Source organism: Dendropsophus ebraccatus, chromosome 10 (assembly GCF_027789765.1).
Source record: "Dendropsophus ebraccatus isolate aDenEbr1 chromosome 10, aDenEbr1.pat, whole genome shotgun sequence".
NCBI classification, from domain to species: domain Eukaryota; kingdom Metazoa; phylum Chordata; class Amphibia; order Anura; family Hylidae; genus Dendropsophus; species Dendropsophus ebraccatus.
In genome coordinates, this window is record NC_091463.1 from 82,148,249 (window position 1) to 82,161,788 (window position 13,540).

General features: G+C 41.6%; 1 protein-coding gene across 7 annotated transcripts in view; it reads right to left on the reverse strand.

Annotated features, from left to right (window-relative positions):
- The window catches only part of ZNF185 (zinc finger protein 185 with LIM domain), a 92,550-nt gene that overhangs the window by 52,462 nt on the left and 26,548 nt on the right, over positions 1–13,540 (reverse strand). For 6 of the 7 annotated variants that reach the window (XM_069943627.1, XM_069943632.1, XM_069943626.1 and 3 more), the window contains exons 2-11: positions 10,299–10,428; positions 8,947–9,018; positions 8,077–8,145; positions 7,128–7,202; positions 6,376–6,399; positions 5,679–5,744; positions 5,281–5,373; positions 4,908–4,985; positions 3,078–3,161; positions 521–568 (exon numbers count right to left, since the gene is read on the reverse strand). In XM_069943627.1, coding sequence (XP_069799728.1) covers positions 521–568; positions 3,078–3,161; positions 4,908–4,985; positions 5,281–5,373; positions 5,679–5,744; positions 6,376–6,399; positions 7,128–7,202; positions 8,077–8,145; positions 8,947–9,018; positions 10,299–10,423 — 734 coding nt within the window. In that variant the 5' untranslated portion in view covers positions 10,424–10,428. The remainder of the gene's footprint in view (positions 1–520; positions 569–3,077; positions 3,162–4,907; positions 4,986–5,280; positions 5,374–5,678; positions 5,745–6,375; positions 6,400–7,127; positions 7,203–8,076; positions 8,146–8,946; positions 9,019–10,298; positions 10,429–13,540) is intronic. The other variant, XM_069943633.1, reaches the window with a different exon arrangement.

Genomic DNA, 13,540 nt, shown 5'->3' on the forward strand with positions numbered 1-13,540 from the left:
TGCAGCTATAGGGATGCAGAGGTAGTAGTAATAGTATCTGGCCCATGGTGTATTGGGACACCTGGTTATGGATGCTAATAATACAGAGCGGCTGAGGGCGCAGACAATGGCCGCGTCATACAGGCAGTGTCGGACTAGCCCACCAGTGGACCGGACCTGCACTCACACTTACTGACATGCCGTTTCTCACTAGTTCTTTATTGGTGGGCCCCAGGTACCCCAGTCCGACACTGCATACAGGCATCTTACTGTGTTTCTCCAAAAATAAGGAGTAGACTTTAAACAAGACCTAGCTTTATTTTGCAGGTGTTTTGGAATAGGCTTGAAATATAGACGCTACTCCAAATATAAGCCCTAGTTACAGTCAGCTGACACAGGGTGCTGAGCATTAGAGATGAGTATCATCATTTTTTGTTATATACAGTAACTTTACATGTACACTCTATTGACCCTGTACACTAGATGATAATTGACTTGACTAATTGTGACAATAAATGAAATAAAAACGTAATCCACTTACTTTGTAGCGTTAAAAGGTGAGGTCACGGTTGCTTCCGGCGAGCCATTTCTGAAACACATTGAGGCGGTGATGAGTGCAGCAGGACATTGCATTGGGATATTGTAGCTATTATTCTATTTCTTCATCTCCTATTCATTAATAACTTGTTTTCCAAATTACCCAATATTCCACTTCCTGTTTAGAGAAAGGGGTCTATACCTACCTAACCTCCCTACCTAACCTCCCTACATATTAAAGGGATCCTGCTCTTATATCACACATGTGCTGCCGTTTCTTTGTGCAACAAGGTCCTCCACATTAGCCAAGTTATCGCTGTCATAGGGCCCTTGTACACCATCAAAATCACGCAGATCAATTGCTGCAGATTCTGTGCACGCTCCTGCTTGAAGTTCCGCCGGTCCCATAGGCTCCATTCTATGGTCAGTCATGTCAGTTCTTTGGGCAGACAGCGTAATCCACCTGACCATATGGGACCAGTGGAACTTCAGGTGGGAGTGCGGGTGGGCGCGACGGAATCTGCGGCAAATTATCAGTATTATTTCCGTAGTGTGCAAGGGCCCTAGGCAAGGATCTACATCTTTGGACAGTTTAGTCACAACCCACATATCAGGCTATGTTCACACACAGTATGGTCCATATAACTATAGTAAAATTACATGGCTTGATTATCGTGCAGCAAGAACTGCATATATATTATATATATATTTAGCAATGTTCATGCAGCCCTTGCTTTAAAAGTGAAGTTCGTACCTGCCTCTCCATGCTCCCCGGTGTTCTCTTCTTCCCACTGTCCGCAGCTGCCGGTGCAAGTTCAGAGCCGGTCACTAAAGTGACAGGTTGCTCAGCCAATCACTGGCTGCGGCAGTCCCATCCCAGCCAGTGATTGACTGAGGAGCCTGTCACTTCAGAGACCGTCTCTGAAGTTGCACCGGCAGCTGCGGACAGTGGGAAGAAGAGAACACCGGGGAGCATGGAGAGGTATGTACGAACCTTATTATTTTCTTTACACATTCATCACCCGTCGGATGTGCGTCACTATTCCACATATCACACATCGGCAGCCAGTAATTTCAGGTCAGGACCAAAAGACATGATCAGCCCATGAGCGCTGTCATCAACTTATCATTGTCTTTATTACACGGGGTGATTATCTGCCGAGTTGGCCTGATTCAGCAGATTATCACTCCTAGTAATAGGGCCCTAAAAACTAGCAAAATATGTCCATAATTTATTTATTTTTTTACTTGGTATGAACATGGCCTTAAATTAATATTTCTCCACTGGTTGTTTTGTGTAAAGTTGGCCATACATATTAGACAGCTGTCAGCTATCTCTACACCCGCCATACACATGCATGCTCATCCCATGAACGTTCGTGTATTTTTTTTTTCTTTTTCTTTTTAATAGGGAGGGTAAGCTGCTATCAATCACTCTCTCTGGGGAGCAGCTCATTTTCTCTGACAACAAAAGGATTAGGGTCCTATGGGGGCCTGATAATAACTGAGCTCATTTACTAGGCCTATTACACGGCCCAATAATCGTTTAACAAGGGCTGCATGGTCATCGTTACCGATGTCCTTGCAGCCCTTGCTTAAACTGCACACATTAACTGTCCATGGTCCAGGGTTCCCCTTGCGCTCTGCTTCTCCCCCGGTCCCGTGCGCTGCATCTTCAGAGCGGCCTGTCTCAGCCGCAGTGGTCCCGGCCAGTGATTGGCTGAGCGGCCTGTCAGCTCAGACAGACCACTCTGAAGCGCTCGGGACCCAGGGAGAAGAAGACCGCAAGAGGAGCCCTGCAGCATGGATAGGTAATGTATAGAGTTTGGAAATCGTCAGCTGCCGGCCGGGCACCGCTATTACATGTAGTGATGTGCGGTTGGCGCCCGACAATTATAGGCCCAAACCGATGTCAACGATCAGCCGATGATCTTTGTCATCGGCTGATCGTTGTGTTTATTACACGGAGCGATAATAGGCCAGATAGGGCTGATTCAGCCAATTATCGTTCCGTGTTATAGGGCCCTTAGATCTGGTAATATCTAACTACCCAAACTTTATTTGTCAAGAAAGAGTCAGGAGGCCACCATGCACCATGGATGGTTGGAATGGTCGAACAGTCCAAATTTTTTTTTTTTATAGTTATAAAATTAAAGATGTAAAATGTTACTGGATGATAATTACCAGCGTATTTCCTGTGAATTCAAGTGTATTATGTTGCCCTGTTTGTTGAGCCATAAACCGGCCATTTTTGTGCCATTTTATGATTCAAAATACCAAAATCCTGTGTATGAACAAAGCCAAAAAACAGCCCCAAAACAAGTCTCTCACACGAAGTTTTATGGTTGTAATTATGGCTGTAAAATTAAACTACATGTGAACTGACAGATGTTTTCTCATTAATTTCAGTGCAATTCAATGGGATAAATTCATTTTCTTGAGGAGTAAAACAGATGTTTTAAGCCTCAAAATTAGGTGGAAAAAATCTGCACACTACTTAAGAAGTAGCAAAAATTCTTTACAGATAATAAAACTCTGTGCCCCGTCAGTACTTTACTCACCCAGCGGTTCTTAAAGCTGCAGACAGGACATAGGAGCGGTCCCTCGGGGGCGTGTTCTTCATTATTCTGTTGGTCTGTTCAGAACTTGAGGCACAGGCAAACAAATAAACATAAAAACCCACACACTGAAAATCACATGGAAGTGTTATTTTCATAGGTTTGGTTCCCCTTTCACTTCTACCAATATAACCAACACATCTATCTTCAATCAAGTTTCTATTTTCATCTTTATCTTATAATTCTAGAAGCATGGAGTGGGGGGGGGGGGGGGCTCATTTTTGAGGGACAAGATGATTTTTTTTTTTAGGGGGGGGTTACATAATTAACTCTGTGTTGAAAAAAACATTACAACTAGTTATATAACTTACGTTATACAAAAAACTAACAAACTTCGCTTTGCGTTGCCACATTTTGACCCTTATAGCCTTTTTTAATTTTACATTTAAAGGTCTTGTGAGATCTTGTTCAGCAGGGTGAGCTGTAGGTTTCATTCATACCATTTAGTGGTACATAGAAGTGTTAAATCCATGTTTTTTGGATAGTAGGGTGTCTAAAAACTGATTTACTAAAACTATCTAAAAAATTCTGTCATTGGTTATTCATGTTTTTAGTTATTATTACTTTTTTTTCGCTGTGCAGGATAAACAGTATTATATTTTAATAGGTTAACATTTACTTTAAAAAAAAAAAAAAAAACTTTTGTTAGGCCCCTATGCACACTTCAGGAAAATCTATCTGGATTTCTTATCAGGACACATACCCTGACCCATCGGGTTCTATTGTAAATGGATACCCTTTAGGATTTTTCCTGAAGGGTGTCCCTGCTGAAAAATGGGCCTGGAAACATGTCCTATATTGTCTGGAACCCTATGGAGGCATCCAGAATTCTGGACAGCTCTGATTGCGTATCTGGGAACTGAATTCCAGATGCATGGGTTAGTAGCCTGGGCCAGTGCCAGCACCCAGGCGAGTACCATCGGGTGCTAATGCTTGCCTTTTACCTGTGTGCGCTCCTAAACAGAAGTACATACAGTTAAATGTAGTGCTGTGTTTCACCATTGGCTCTTGTGCATTAGCAAGACCAGAAGACAAAGAGAAGAGCCAAACAGGAGCAACGCTGCAGCCTGCAGCAGGTGAGTATAGCTTTTTTTTGTCTCCTCCATTTTTAGGGTCAGGAAACACTGATGTCTCCTTAAAGGCTTCTGAAAGCGTGAAAATGACCCCAGACATGTGAAGGACATCTCAATTTCCTTTTTTTTTTTTAACTATAGGTTCGGTTACCTATGAGGTTTGAATATGCTTTTATAGTACATTCCAGTACACATGTTTTGTAGTGTACTGTAATTTATTTGTCAAACGCCTAAAAACAGGTCAGGAGGCCTTCACTAGGCCCCTATCTGCAATGAAAATCCATCATTAATTGCATGATAGCCAGGACTTTAAGGTGCCCTCTTTGGAACTGCCTAGATGCTACAGTCATTATTGACTGTGGTATATAAGGGGTTAAATGGCTGTGTTCAGCGATATCTCCAATCCTGGACACTGCTGGCATGTAATAGACAACTGATACCCACCACATGCTCAGCTCCTGAGTCCGCTCTACTGCTTATAAATATGAGGATTACGGAGGAAGAACTGAGCTACTGAGCATGTGTGACCACCAGCACTGGACGCATTAAAGGGGAACCAAACCTAATACAATCTATCGTCTATTGGCATTAAAAGCTGCATTGCCATTTAAGCAACAAGATCATGCAATGGTAACACAAACGCTATAATGTAGACACTGTATACAGCATACAATAAGCGCTTTATAGAAGCAACACTTACCTAATAGATTGTTCCTGTGCATAAGACTCGTCATCTGAGAGATCTACTGATCTGCTGCTCCTTACATTATAGGGCGCCCTGTGCAAAATAGCAAAATAAGTAACACAAAGCATGCCAGCCACCAAAGCATGCCATCTAGCACTTCACTCACAGACTGAGGGGCATGGGAAGCTCCAGCGCATTCTATACTATAGCTGCAGATTGTTTCATGCACCAGGAGCATCCTTAATTTGCACGCAAAGCCCCTTTGTGGTCCGCCGTGCAGGTGCTCATAAATATATAGGTCAGCTGGGTGGCATGCATCAAGGCGGAGTATAGTAGGTTAATAACAAATGACTCTATATATACTGGGAATTAATATGACATCTCTTACAGTTTCTTGTATTCCTCTGTGGACATCTTGTGTCCTGTGGCGTTAGGGACTCTTGGGAGGCTGGCAGACTGTCGTGGCAGGCCGGCGCTGTAACTGAGATGTACACGTATATGGGTTACACATTTTGGTTTATAACACATCTGTACCTAACCTAGTAGTGTCCTTCTTGTTGGTACACACTGTGCTGTTCCCAATGTCCTCTAGTGATACTTCTATTCTCTGATATGTCTTGCAGCTGGATTCTAGGAAGTAGCTGACCTATAAAAGCCATTTTTATCAGCTATAAAGTCCTATAGTCACATAGTCAGCCAGGTTTCATAGAAACACTCAGTACCTTTCCTGCCGTATCTCCCCTTTCTAATAGAGATATAAACATGTATGGATGCAATAGTCTTTACCTCTTCTGGTATCCATTGTAAGAAGAAGGGTTCTTTACTTGTGGGACGGCATTAAATGGTTGACCCCTGCAATAAAATGACACATTTTATATATGTATTGAATATATGACTACAAACAAACCAGGTAAAACACTGAGGAAGCAGAGCTGAATTCAGGGATAAACATTTTACATGCTTACCCAACATATTTCACCATGAAAACAGCTTCTTCAGGGAGCTGATGTATTATACTGTATGCTTACCCAACATGTTTCACTTTAAAAATGTCTTTCTCAGGCAACTGGAACTTAGTAAGAATATGCTATTCATGCTAAGTTGAAGTTCCCTGACTAAGCCTTTTTTTTTTTTTTTTACTGTGAAACATGTTGGGTAAGCATATAGTACATCAGCTTACTGAAGAAGCTGTTTTTATAGTGAAACATGTTGGGGGACATTGATTTGAGTGCAAGAATTTTTTTCTTTTAACACCAGTAGCAATATTTTGGTGATTGGGAGTCCAGATACCAACAAAAAAATTATAAATGCATGTATTGCACCAAAAAGATAAAATAGAAAAACTACAGCTCTTAATGTTAATTGGTCATTTCAGTAAAATTGCCAAGGTTGAGAAATTCGCCAGAGAGTCATGTGGGAGGTGAACAATGAAAATCGATAATTCTGCAAAGTGTTAGATTACTATCTATAAAAGAGAACATACCTTATAATGTATGAAGGAGTCACCCTGCAAACAACAAAAACAACTCAATTACTATAACAGTAATACAGGACAGATATACCCCAGAGCTGCACTCACTATTCTGATGGTAGAGTCACCTTGTGCACACATTACATTTCTCATCTCATACTCTCCCTAATTATAGACTGTTTTATCCTCCAGAGCTGAACTCTCTATTCTTACAATAAATGTAACATTACATAATATTTATAACACATCAGATTATATGACACGGAGAGAATCTGTGAAAATTCCGATAAGTGTGTACACAGAGGGTGGGGTAGGAAATGTCTCATGCTACCCGAGCCCGGTTACATGACACAGCGCCAATAAAATGTACAGTATTTGGTAGGCGGCAGCTAACATGTGTTTCCTCAAGCAGTTCTGACTTTTTTTTATATTAGTAAAAAAGAAACTTGCACTCTGTGGCATCATTTTTGAGACTTCATTGAGTAAATGTGTAATGCTTTATTTCACCAGTGGTGGCGCTGCAGAGAAACATACAGTTGTTTGCAAGAGGCTCCTGCAGTAAAACACTCTATGATTTTGTTATTTTATAGCAAAGTTTAAGTTCTCCCTGGACAACCCCCTTACAGACTATACTCAGATCATATGTCAAATCAATGTCGATTCGCAGCGGATTTCGCCACAAACTGTCAGCATGAAATCCGCTGCGAATCCGGTACATGTGAAGCTACCCTTAATATGAAATAAATTAAAGCCAAGTGACTTACTTGACACCAGATTGTGGTGGCGATGCCTGAGATGTTGTAGAAGTTGATTTGTTAATTTCATTGTAGGAAAACTGCCTGAAAAAAAAAAAAAAGTATATTTATAGCATACTGCGCTATAGGAGTGCTCCAGCAAAACATTATTTTTACTCAAATCATTTGGCACTAAAAATTTATATAGATTTGTTTATTACTTCTATTTAAAAAAAAAAAAAAAAAAAACTCAAGTCTTCCAGTACTTATCAGCTGCTATTTGCCATGCAGGAAGTGATGTATTCTTTCTAGTCTGACACAGTGCTCTCTACTGCCATCTCTGTCCATGTCAGGAACCTGTCCAAAGCAGGAGAGGCTTCCTATGGGGATTTTCTGCTGCTCTGGACAGTTCCTGACATGGACAGAGGTGGCAGCAGAGAGCACTGTGTCAGATTGAAAAGAATACACCACTTCCTGTAGGACATACAGCAGCAGGTAAGTACTGGAAGATTTGAGATTTTTAAACAGAAGTAAATTACAAATCTATATAAATTTCTGGTACTAGTTGACTTGAATGTTCCTCTTTAATAGTTATAGTTAGATCAAAGAATTCTAAACCCTTTAGTAGGAACAGCCAACAGTAATGTCTGACTTTGGCAGCACCTACTGACTAATGTGTATGGGGAGGGGCAAGGATTGGGCATACTGGATGTCAATTGCCCGGCCCTTTTGTCCTCAGAGAGATAAACCATCTCCAGAGGCTTCCATTGAGAACACATAAATGTTTGGCCTGAGCCATATGTTAAAGCATATGGAGGGATCAGGGGTTGTAGCTGTCGCTGTCGGCTAAAGGAAAGTTCTGGTCACATTAGACCTCCATCATCTTCATGCAGCACAATTGCTACTCATACTTGGTATATGAAGAGATAATGATAACATTGTGAACACTACTTCTAAGCTTACATATACAATAACTTACTTGTTGCTTGAATGAATAGGTGGCGATGAAGAAGTAATGACCTCTCTAGCTGTAAATGTTCCTGAGTTTCTAGAACACAATATATTAAAAAAATTGTTACAGAAGACAAGACTATGCTATTCACTCTTATAGGGGTATTCTGTTGAAATATATGTTGCCAAGAGGGCTGATGTAAACAAGTCTCTGACCAGCTTTATCTGCAACTTTGTAGTTTCCTTTTAATGCTGGGAGGATTAATCTGAGGTTAAGTTGCTGTGATAAATCCTCCCGACATTACAAAGTTGCAGATAGGGACTTGTTTACATCAGCCATCTCAGAAGGGAGGGGGAAGAAGGGGGGAGACAGAGACCAAAGCTCACACACAGTTTTTTTGTGTCTTCAGCAGAAAGCAGCAGCTGAGAAATGGGGGAAGGAGACTTAATAGATAATAACAAGCATGGAAGGAATTGTTAGTCTCACCATGGGCAGCAACATATCAAAAGTTATGTTTGAGCAGAATACCCCTTTAAATATGATTGACCATGGTCAGTCAGGCAAATTTAGTAGATAGACAACTGTCCACAAAGTGCAATAGAAATAGAGTCCACCAAAGTTTACAAAAGAGTCCCAATCAGAGAAACCCTCACCCCCCATATGACATTTATATGCCCTTTTAGGGACAGTTCACACATGTCAATTCTTTCGGGTGGAGAAGCACGGAGAGAGGAGGCGTGCGAGCCCTCCCATAGATTGCCTGTATGACACGGAGGCTGGCGGGATTCCACTGGGGAATTCCGCCATATTTACTCCGTGTGAACTGGCCCTTACATATACTAGAATCTACATCTATACAATGTGATGTATAATCAATAAGAAGAAATGTATAATCACTTTTCACTCCTTAAGTCCAGGTTTGGAGACCAAAGAACCTTTGAGCCATCAAAAGACTTCCGCTGTGGGGATCTAAGAAAGACAAAGATTAGATATAAATGAATGAGAAGATCTATCTATATAGCAGGATTTACTGTTATATAGTTACATTGGACCATCGTGGACCTTCTGAAAATGCATGTTTGCCATGTTTCTTGTCATTTTGAGGTATACTGTGTATTGCTGTCAATTTCTTTCAAGAATAGATCATTAATGTGGTCTTTGAGGCCTTTGGAATGAGTCTCGGAATAAGCCAGGGCTTTATGTTATAGCTTTGAATATATAATGTGGCAATCATGATTTACTCCTACTTGTCTTTCTCATCATACATAGATGGACCTGCTCCACTCTAATTCTGGTTGTCTATCCTCAGCGTGTACTGGGAGTCAGACCTCCTCTTATCTTATATTGATGGCCTATCCTCAGGAGGTTCCCAGACTCAGACCTCCGCCCATCTACAATATTATTTGTCCAGTGAGTTGGACCTCCATTGATGTGACATGGCTGGGCTTTCCAGAGACAGACCCACTCTGATCTAACATTGGTGGCCTATCCTCAAGATGTGCTGGGAGTTAATTCCCCTAATAACCTAATATGGTGGCTTATTCACAGTATGTACTAGGAATTGCACCCCTGTCAAACTTATTGACACATATTCATGGCCTATGTTTACTATATACTGCGGGTTGGACTAATTGTCAATCTAAAACTGAAGGGCTATCCTCCTGATATACCGGGAGTTGGACCCCAACAATGTAAAATTGATGGGCTACCCTCAGTCTGTACTGAACATTGGACAAACGATGATCAAGTATGAATGGCTTATGATCAGGACATGCTGGTGGTTGGACCTCTACCCATCTAATACAGATATCCTATCCCATGTACACACTTAGAGGTGGATAACCCCTGGTCTAGAATTGATGGCCTATACTCAGGATGTACTATGAGTATGACCTCTGCTGATACAACTTAGATGGTCAATCCTCAGGATGTGCTCAGAGTTGGATATCCACCATTCTAATATAGATGGACCAAGAAGTGGACCCTGGATGATATAATATTAATGGTTTATTCTTAGAATCTGCCATGGGTCAGATTGCTGCCAATCTACTATAGACCACGATAGACGACTAGAGATTGAGTCTATGCCATAGACTGTATCCATGTTTTCCAGGCAGTCCTCGGGCTGCATCCACCTTCTCCATGCAGCAGGATTCAAATGCCGATCGTTCAGGTTTGTGCGACCTTGAACCCAAAGTTCTCTCATCTCTATAGCCCACCAATTATAAGTGACAATAAGAATTTCTCACATGGGGTTTTCATCTCTCTCATCTTCGGAGTTTTGCTCATGTATCCAGCTCTTGTCCTTCTTATATGTGGTACGCACTTTCATCTGTCTTAGGATGTTCTTCCTATCCCCCTCTGAGGTACTCATCTTTCCTGAAAGTAAAGACAAAGATCTTAAAACTTCATCTCTCAATAGGTTTATAATTGCCAAGTAGTAATACTGGTCATACTGGGAAAGGCGTGATGAGATGTCTTCATATCTTCAGACATCTAGATACCATTGGAGGTATCGAGTGTCGAAAAAAATTCTCTGACCTTGTTCTATGCATAAAATCTGATTTGGCAAGAAAAGTCACAGTGTACAACATGTTGGCTGAAGTAGTATGGTAGAGTTTATTAAATGCTGAAGGTCAACGTATCAGAAGATCATTGGTTTTCGATGAAGGGTGTGTTCACACCTACAGGATCCACAGCAGATCTGCAGCAGATCCGCAGCAGATTAATGGTGCCGATTTGATGCTGTGTTCAGTTATTTAAGTGAAATCTGCTGCGGATCTGCTGCGGATCTGCAGCAGAAAATCAGCTGCGGATCCGGTAAGTGTGAACGTACCCTAAATGTTTAGGGATGAGCGCAACTCTAAGTCTGATCATTTGGCATTTGGATACCGGTGGCTGAAGAACTTGGATGAAGCCCTAGGGAGACATGGATACAACCTATGGCCCATGTTTTTCAGCCAGCCTTAGGGCTGCATCCAACGTCTTCAGCCACCGATATTCCAATGGTGAACGGTCAGTCTTGAGCATGCTCCATCAATCACTGCTAATCTCATCACTTTATGGGATTATTATCCGCTATTCCATATTATATTATGTTATTTCAGTTCACGTTTGAGCGTCGCTTTCAAAAGAAAGTTCAGTTGTCTTATATGAGAATATTACTGATGTCATAATAACTTGTTAAACCCGTCGCCCCCATCGGAGGATTTTCATCTTCGAGTTATTAGCTCATTAAACAATGGGTGTGTTATGTCAGATAAACTGCGAGCACAGATCCCGCAGCCGCATCCAAATTTCTTCACCCATAAAAACTAATCACTACTTTTATTAATTATTAATCAGCCAGCGTATAGGTTGAGGCTTTATCACCATGTTTACTCTTCTATAGACAACGACTAGTCTTATCGAGGGAGAAAAGATTATAGCATCTATGTAAACCAACCTCAGATAAGATAGGAAGAGCTGCATGATGATGTATAAGCAAGAATTACAAAACGAGGGTTGGGATTGTACTTATGTCAATATGTAGACCGTGGGGGAGATTTATCAAACATGGTGTAAAGTGAAACTGGCTCAGTTGCCCCTAGCAACCAATCAGATTCCACCTTTCATTTTCCAAAGAGTCTGTGAGGAATGAAAGGTGGAATCTGATTGGTTGCTAGGGGCAACTGAGCCAGTTTCACTTTACACCATGTTTGATAAATCTCCCCCCATATCCATACATCCAGTAGTAGTGTAAATGGCCAAATTCTACTAAATCAGATCTAAAACATAAATATTTCTATATGGTCTGGGACTTGCAACCAGCACCTTATCAACCCAATCATTCCAGATAAGAATTGTCTGTCATTAGCTATAATCTTCTGAATCTAACCTTATAACTACACCCTCATACATCATACATAGGTATAACTCTCATTTATGATGACTTCTCTTACCACTTTCCCATCGTTTAAGGTTGATTCATTAAAGACTTCACTATTGTGACAATGTTTCACTTAAAGGGGTTATCCGAGGAGCAGAAAAGGTCCTACCTCTTCTTCTCCCCGGAGCGCCTTTGCCAAACCACTCCTGCAACCAATATCCAATAGCTGCCCAATGTTGCTGCAACATTGGTATCATTGGCCAAATCACAAAAAAGGGGTGTAGGACATATCATCGGTATCATTGGGAAGCTATTGATCATTGCCCACAACATGCTCCCGCCCTTCTCTCGTCTGCAGACGTTATCAGCTCAGATGGTCAGGGGGAGGAGAAGCCAGAGATCAGGAGGAGCAGGACCTTTTCTTCTCTCCAGATAACCTCTTTGATTCATCTTAATCTATTTATTATCTACAGTGGTTATGAAATCTATAGTACTGGCCAAAGTGTAAAGCTTAAAGGGGAACTATTAGCCCCCTAATGCGCACGGAGCATTGAGAAGGAAGGTATTTCTCTTAGCGTCGTTCCCGCACAGTTAGTAGTTGAATCCACGGCCCAGAGCACCATTAGGAGCACTGCCTCGTCCCCATCGCACTGAGCAGGCCCGCTCCTTCTAGTGGTAATCAATAGAACGGTCCAATGGGGATAGGGCAGTGCTCCTAACGGTGCTCCGGGCCATTGATTCAATTACGAACTGCGCAGGAATGGAACAAAGGAGGAGGTAATAGACATACCATAATCCTCTGTGTCTCCTGTGCATTGGGAAATATCAGCAGGTTAGATTTATCTAACCTGCTGTTTGTTACCCTTTAAAATTGCCCTTTAAGGGGGTATTTTAAGTCCGGCATTTTTGGTCACCTTGAGGCTTGATAGCTTCTGGGAATACTTGGAATATCTTTGTCGACGGATGAATTGGGGATAATTAGGCGGTAAATAGACATTTCTAGAAGGACACCAGGGTTGTGATTTTAGCCTTCAAGGAGTCTTCAGAACTTACTAAACTATCCATGCAGACTCCACATTGAAGCGGTGGAGGCGCAACGGTACAAAGGCTGATATCAAAGCGACATAAAACCCACCTGTGTGTAACGCTTTGTGTCTCCTAAGAAAACATGTTAACATGGGCGAATATTAGCAGACAATGACTACAATGGATTAGTACGTCTAGACCTAATGGTTTCCATTTGATCTTGGTTTTTATGGATGTACTTTCATATTGTTTTACTACAAGTCTGTTCCATGGAACTGTAAAACCTGTGAAGCCGAAGCTTCCATTACTGGTGCAAACAACCACACAGCAACTGGGCTGATCAACACACCAATATGCAAGACTCTCCCAATGACTAGACGCATTTCGAGCACTTGGGTTACAGATGTAGGCCTCAAGCACAGGATAGGCATTTCCTTAAAGGGAATTTTGGGATCCAAAAGCCTCCCAGCAACAAAAATAAAATTTTTTATCCAAGAATATTCTTTAAAGGATATAGCCAAGTACCTTCTATCCCTCCCTGCAGTTGGCTGTGGATCTTTAACAATTAGTGATTAGCGATAAATGATCGCAAACGAG